The 7500-nt window shown below is 43.6% G+C and overlaps 1 protein-coding gene across 1 annotated transcript in view; it reads right to left on the bottom strand.

Moving 5' to 3' along the window:
- LOC134101724 (discs large homolog 1-like protein) overlaps nucleotides 1-7500 on the bottom strand; it is a 52196-nt gene that overhangs the window by 40330 nt on the left and 4366 nt on the right. The window contains exon 2 of the mRNA XM_062555481.1: nucleotides 1-97. This exon is cut by the window's left edge and continues 83 nt beyond it. Coding sequence (XP_062411465.1) covers nucleotides 1-97 — 97 coding nt within the window. The remainder of the gene's footprint in view (nucleotides 98-7500) is intronic.

Below are 7500 nucleotides of genomic sequence, written 5' to 3' on the forward strand. Positions count from 1 at the left end.
GCTCAGGTGCCGCTCCATGCTCTTGCGCCCCCCGGTGGTGAGGGGGAGTTCCGTGTGGTGCGGGAGAGGTGACGTCTTCATCTTGAAGCCGGTACTTCTGCAGGGGGGGGGCATGGGGGGGGGGGGGGGGCATGGTGGGGGGGGGGTGGACATGACAGGGAGTCAGGCTTTAGAGCAGGTATTTCCAAACTGTGGTACGCAAGCTGCTTCTAAGGTAGTGGTTCCCAACCTGGGGTTCGGGGACCCCACTAGGGGCCGCCAGAGATTATAGGGGGTCCACAAATTACAGTCACTTTGGTGCATTTCTCAGATCAGAATTGGAATTCTCAAAACTACCTGATCAATCTTCACATAATTGTGTCACTTGTGCACATCAAAATAGCAGTTTCTCATGTCTTTGAGCAAGTTGCAAATGTTTAGGTACATCCATGCTGCTGAATAGTAATGCAAATAGTGTGCATGCGACAGAGGAAAAGTGCCTGAGTGTTGCTTTGAAGTAAATCATCGGTATAAACTCTATAGTAGGCCACATGATCATTAAAAAGGCGGCTTATTGAACATGATGCCTGGGATGCATCAATAGAATGTGCTCCTCTGAAATGTGTCGGATGGGTCAGGACATAGAAGGTGGCATGTGGGTTAGCGATCAGCGTTAGCACATTAGCATCCCATTCAGACACCACCATTTTTAAAAATGGCGTCTGACATACTGTATGCTCACTTCCACTCACATCCCCAAAGACAAACGGCAAAGCACAGCAAATTAGGAGTCACATTACTGGTGAACACAAACGGCAAAGCACAGCAAATTAGGAGTCACATTACTGGTGAACACAAACGTTTGCTGTCTGTGGGGATTGGTGGATCAGCCAATCCACATGCACCACATCATTTGCGGCTGGTTTCTGAAAATGTGGGTGGAACTGAACAAATGTTGGATGCCATTTTCAAAGATGGCCACAGCCCACTGAGTAGATAATTGGCTAAATTAGCCAGCATAGCATCGGCCATTGAAGAGAATGTGGGCTGTAGCTGCTACTTCCTCACTCTCTCCAGATCTATAACACCTGCAATGGTACATTAGCATCTTTGTAGCACCACTGGATATACAACAAACAGGACAAGATCGGTAGAAACAGCACACTGGGAGAGATCAATAAATGGACAGAGAGATCAATAGATGGAGAGAGGGAGCAATAGAGAGAGATAGAGAGGAGAGAGAGACATGGAGAGAGGGAATGGTGGAGAAAGAGAGAGAGATAGAGAGAGAGAGCGGCAAGGAGAGAAAGAGGCCGGGAGATAGAGTGACAAATGGAGGGAGAGAGACAGAGAGAGAGATAGAGATAGAGAGAGAGACAAGGAGAGAAAGAGGCCGGGAGATAGAGTGACAAATGGAGGGGGAGAGAGAGAGAGAGAAGGAGAGAAAGAGACTGAGAGAGTGACTGGTGAAGCAGCTTGACCTTAAGGCTTGACCTCTGTCCGCTGAATGAACCCATATCAGCTGTAAACTCCCTCCAGAGTCACGGGGGCAACACCAAGACACGCGTTACAGCCGGGCAGCTACAGTAGCACACACTCACACACACACATGCGCACATACTGTAGACACACAAACACACACCTGCACCCCCCTCCCACACACACCTGCACCCCCCTCCCACACAAACACAAACACCCCCCACACACACACACACACAAACAAACACCATGCACACAAACACACACACACACACTCACACTCACACTCACACTCACACTCACACTCACACTCACACTCACACTCACACTCACTCACACACACACACACACACACAGACACACACACAGACACACACACACAGATTTGATCTGTGGGGTTTCATCACTCTCGGAGAACATCTGTCTTCTGTTTGCAAACTGGAGGATTAAAGTGGTCTTATATCCAAACATTGACACGCTGCACCCAAGCTTCAGTTCCTGTTTGAGATGGTAAAAGCGTTTGTGAATCCAAACTACTAAAGGAAATAATGACACTGGCGTTTACTGTCCAGCTCATAGACATTCTCTTCTTTATTCAGTTGAACATCATATATTTTGTTCTGTGTCAGTTTTTAAACAATAAAATAAAACAAACATCTGTCAAATTAATGTAGCATGATAGTAAATAAATTAATGGCATTGTCAGTAATATATTTGGTTAAAGGGACACTTCACTGATTAGCATTAAGCTTTGTATCTTTAGAAAACCAGTCATGTTTTTGAAGGGTCGTGCATCATTCCCTCAGTTTGCCTTGAGATGGGAGAAATACGGATTTCAATGAATAGGACTTCCTGCTTTCAATGATGTAAAATGATGATTTTTACATCATTGAAAGCAGGAAGTCCAACATTAAAATCTGTATTTCTCCCATTTCAAGGCAAACTGAGGGAATGATGCACGACCATTCACGACAATGACTGGTTTTCTAAAGATACAAAGCTTAATGCTAATCGGTGAAGTGTCCCTTTAAGTAGTGTAGTCATATTTTGGCCTTTTTGCCTTTTTGCCAAGATATGAAATGTGAGGGGAATTTAGACTGTTTCGTTACGACACATTATAGATATTAAATGGGAGGAGCATCTCTGCTGTTGGGTTAGGACAGGAATGCGAAGCCAGCAGTGTTCATAAAATGTGAAATATGGGGGGCGCTGTGGCACAGCAGGCTACAGCGTCCATACCATTTGCGGGTCCGAGTGCCCACGGGGACCCAGGTTCAAATCCGGACTGCGGTCATATCCCAATCCCACCCCATCTCTCTCTCCCACTTGTTTCCTGTCTACCTCTTCACTGTCCTATCATAATAAAGGCAAAAAGGCCAAAAAATATACTTAAAAAAAAAAAGTGAAATATGTTACTGAAATCTTTAGTTAAACTGCACCTCAGAGAATAAGAGAGGAACTTTCCCAGAATAAACAATACACTCACAAAAAATGCTTGCTACCGTTAGTATTTCTATTGAAGGCTTGCAGCATGAAATGTAACCTACACATTTAACCTATATTGCTTGCTGAACATGCATGTGTCTTACTAGCATGCATGCATTGTGTAGGTTAAGTACAGTAGATTAGGTGTTAAAAATAGATACATTCTAACATACTCTATGTCCAAGAGTTTTGTTTGTCCTTTTTTCTCTTCTCTTTGTCCTGCTCTAGTTGTGTTAGTATCTCATAATTACCTCCGCCAAGGAGCTTGTGTTTTCATCGGGGTTTTGTCTCTCTGTTTTGCCTGTTTGTCTGTCTGTTTGTTAGCAAGATAACTCAAAAAGTGATGGATGGATTTCGATGAAATTTTCAGGGAAGGTCTGAAATGACCCAAAGAAGAAACTTTTAAATTTTGTGAGTAATTCGTTTTGCCGTCTGGATTCAGGAGGCGTTTATTAATTTTCGCTTGGCGGTGTAATGGCATGGTATGGCCACATGGTGGCGATCTGAATAGTTTAGGTTCAAATGTATGACAAGACAACCAAGGAAGAAGTAGCCTAACAATGAAAGCTATCTAGGCTGCTTGCATCCTGATCACTGTGTCCTTAAATAGTTAGAGGAACAATACATGGTGTCAGGAGCTCGTAACTCACGACACGAGGAGTCTAGAGGCACAGATAACGTGTTGGAGAAGTTCTTTGGTGTGAGGTGTGAAAGCAGGTGACCTGTGCAGCAAGAGACAGTGAGAATCAGTGGTAAAAAAATTGAATGCTTTAGAATGGCTTCAGGTTTGATAGAAGACGGACGTCTGCGCTTTCTAGTGCTTTTCTAGTTATCATCGTGATGGTGACACAATCAATCAGTTACAACCAAAGCAAATCCTAAGGAAATAGACGGATGACATATTTTGGTATGGCTATAAATAGTATATAATGATGTATTGTATTCAGGAGAAATATAAATAGTGTATAATAGTGTATGAACATAGTGTATTGTACTCGGTATAAATATCAATATAATAATATATAATAATGTGTGTGCGTGTGTGTGTGTGTGTGTGTGTGTGTGTGTCTGTGTGTGTAAAAGTGGCCCTATGGGCAGAAACTCAGGCACACACACACACACACACACACACTGCCCTATGATGAATGGAAGATGGAAGAACCCTGTCGCCTAAAGGGGGATGGACAGAGCTGGCCGAAGTGGATGTTGAGTTGAGCACAGAGCGACAACTAGTGGCCTTGTTATGTTAAGCGGAAGTGATGAATGTCATGTACTGTGATTGTGAACCATTCATTAAAATCGTGAACTGAAACAGCTGTAGGCTATTAGAACGCAACGCATTCTATCTACTTTACCATTGGAGAAAGGCCTTCATAATAATGAATTACTATAGGATATAGTGAATGAAAAGTGAAAATTATGTGCTTTTCATCACGAATATTTGTTCAATAATTACTGACAGGCCCCTGTGTAAGATACCTGTGTTAATTTGTGTAGGCTGCTTCTGATGTGGGGAGACACATGTACATAAATTACAAACACACACACACACACACACACACACACACACACACACACACACACACACACACACACACACACACACACACACACACACACTACACTCTGCAGTGCACACTACCAGTCACTAATCTTCCCATACAAACCCTGCTAACCCTAACTCTACCCTTTCAAAGCAAATTAGCAAATAAAAGCGTGCAGCCGTGCACGCATCCACACACACACACACACACACACACACACACACACACACACACATAGCTATTTATTAAAATAACATGTGGCCAAACATGAGCCACTGTTATGGAGTAAAGAGCAACAGCTAAGCTCCACACACACGAACACACACACACACACAGAGACAAGCACACAGACACACACACACACACACACACACAGCTGCAGAGACTCTGCCTCTCTTGCTGACAAAGTGAGATCTTCTGAGTTCTGATCCCACACTGTAAATGCTGCTCCATTATCTCTCTCTCTCCCTCTCTCTCTCTCTCTCTATCTCTCTTTCTCTGTCTCTCTCTCTCACTTTCTCTCTCACGCACACACACACACAGACACACACACACACACACACACACACACACACACACACAACACAGATAATAAGTGCCACTCCACTAATCCACACTAATCTGGGTCTGCTCCTGATTGTCACGGTCACTGCCTCATGCCAATGACAGGAAAGACAGTAGTGCACTTCACTGTTACAGTACAACACTGCCCCCTCTGTTATAGCGCAACACTGTTACAGTATAACACTGTCCCCTCTGTTACAGTACAACATCACTGTCCCCTCTGTTACAGCACTTCACTGTTACAGTACAACATCACTGTCCCCTCTGTTACAGCACAACACTGTTACAGTACAACAACACTGTCCCCTCTGTTACAGCACAACACTGTTACAGTACAACACTGCCCCCTCTGTTACAGCACAACACTGTTACAGCACAACACTGTTACAGTACAACATCACTGTCCCCTCTTTTACAGCACAACACTGTTACAGCACAACACTGCCCCCTCTGTTACAGCACAACACTGTTACAGCACAACACTGCCCCCCCCTGTTACAGCACAACACTGTTACAGCACAACACTGTTACAGCACAACACTGTTACAGCAAAGTCCTTTCATGTCACTCGGCAGCCATAATTGGCCATGGGGTCGGGCAGCGACTTTGACCGGAACAAGACCAGGGCCCTATCTAAATGAATGGGGAGAGAGCTGGATGTCCATGTTCCGAGGTGTAAGGGACATAAAAATCACATGTTTGAAATCACAATGAAAATCAGACAAAAAAATCGCTGAAAAGGTTTGGTGTTTTTTTTTTTTTTTTTTTTTTTATCAAATTAACTCTTTAAAAGCCTTTTTCTTACTGATAATCTTGGACTGCACATGCGCAATTCTTCACAACGCAGCGGTCATATCTTGTACCGCTATGCAGTGCATCTAGTTTATTAGGTGTTAAGCTAAATCAGATCAGTGATATGACCGTATGGTTATCAACCTGTCCCATTTGAACGCACATACTCCCATGTGTGAGTTGAAGGGGAAAAAATATCTCCATACCCCACCTAAGTCCCACCCTCTGAGTCACTCTCAGTCTGAACGTTAGTGAATGGGTGCTGCCTTCCTAGCATTCTTGTATCTCTATGCACTGTCCTCTCTGTTACAGCACATCGTTGCTACAGCACAACACTGTCTCCGCTGTTACAAAACAACACTATTCCCTCTATTACAGAACAACAGTGTTACAGCACAACAAATCTTGCTTCTATAGAGCTAGGAATGTGAATTTTGGGCACGGATTCCTGACCTTCAACCCTTCTGACCATTTCAGGTAGATTTTTAGAATTTTTGAGCATTCCAGTCTGGAGAAAATCGACTTTGTATCAGGTGTGCACCTGTTATTTATTGTGCTGCTATTAGCTGGTTGGTACGTACGCTCTACCTTGACAACACATTCACCGGTCAGCTGAACCAAATCTTGCTGTGTAAGGTAACGACGATCAGGTGCTGGGGAAACTTAATGAGAGCAGTGACATACTGTATGTCAGACAGGTAGAAAGTCATCAATACGTCAACAACATGCCTCTTTATGCAGAGGACTTGATCCCCATTTCGCGCCCATAGACATGAACTATGACAAAGTATCTTGCTCCGACTTAACAATCTTTGCCCACACTCACTCAGAGAGTATGCAGACTGACTGTCCAAACCCACCTGTAACAAGCCAGTACAGAAGCTGTCCAAACCCACCCGTAACAAGCCAGTAGAGAAGCTGAAACCCACAGTACAGAAACCCACAAACCCACCCTTAATCAGACAGTATGCACACATCTTTACATAGGAAACACATCATCATCACACAGGAAATGCAACCTCATTACACAGGAAACACAACCTCTTCACACAGGAAGCACAACTTATTTACACAGGAAATGCAACCTCATCACACAGGAAACACAACCTCACCACTAAGGAAATGCAACCTCATCAGACAGGAAACAGAACCTCATCACAGACAGAGCCCATTTAGGGAGAGCCGGTTCACTCCCTATTAACTCCATTGTACCTGCATTTTACCTGCAATCTGTTGCAGTTCCGCTAGGAGCGATTGCAAGTAAGTGCAAAAACAATGGGGGTCCATGGGACTAGACAGCTAAATTGGTCTGTTTCACTTGATTGTCATTGAAAAATTTAAGATCGGATTTTCGTTTCTGCAAGCTCAATATGGATTATAGGTCGAAAGTTGAATGAACAAGTAATTATGGCCCTTTGGTTTCTTACAGGCTGGGTCGTTGTTGCCCATAACACACTAGCATTCTGCTAATGAATGACGTCATTGACACATTTGAAAGGCATTTTAGAACAATTAAGCGACTTAAAAATTCTAATTCTCAGCCGTGTGTATTTTCTTTGACCCCCCTTTCGCATGCAATATTCCGATTTCTACCAAAAAATTATATCCAGAGAAAGTGGATTTTAGGGGTACAACTCCATTCACCTCCATTCATTCT

This window comes from Sardina pilchardus, chromosome 15 (genome assembly GCF_963854185.1).
Source record: "Sardina pilchardus chromosome 15, fSarPil1.1, whole genome shotgun sequence".
Lineage (NCBI taxonomy): Eukaryota > Metazoa > Chordata > Actinopteri > Clupeiformes > Clupeidae > Sardina > Sardina pilchardus.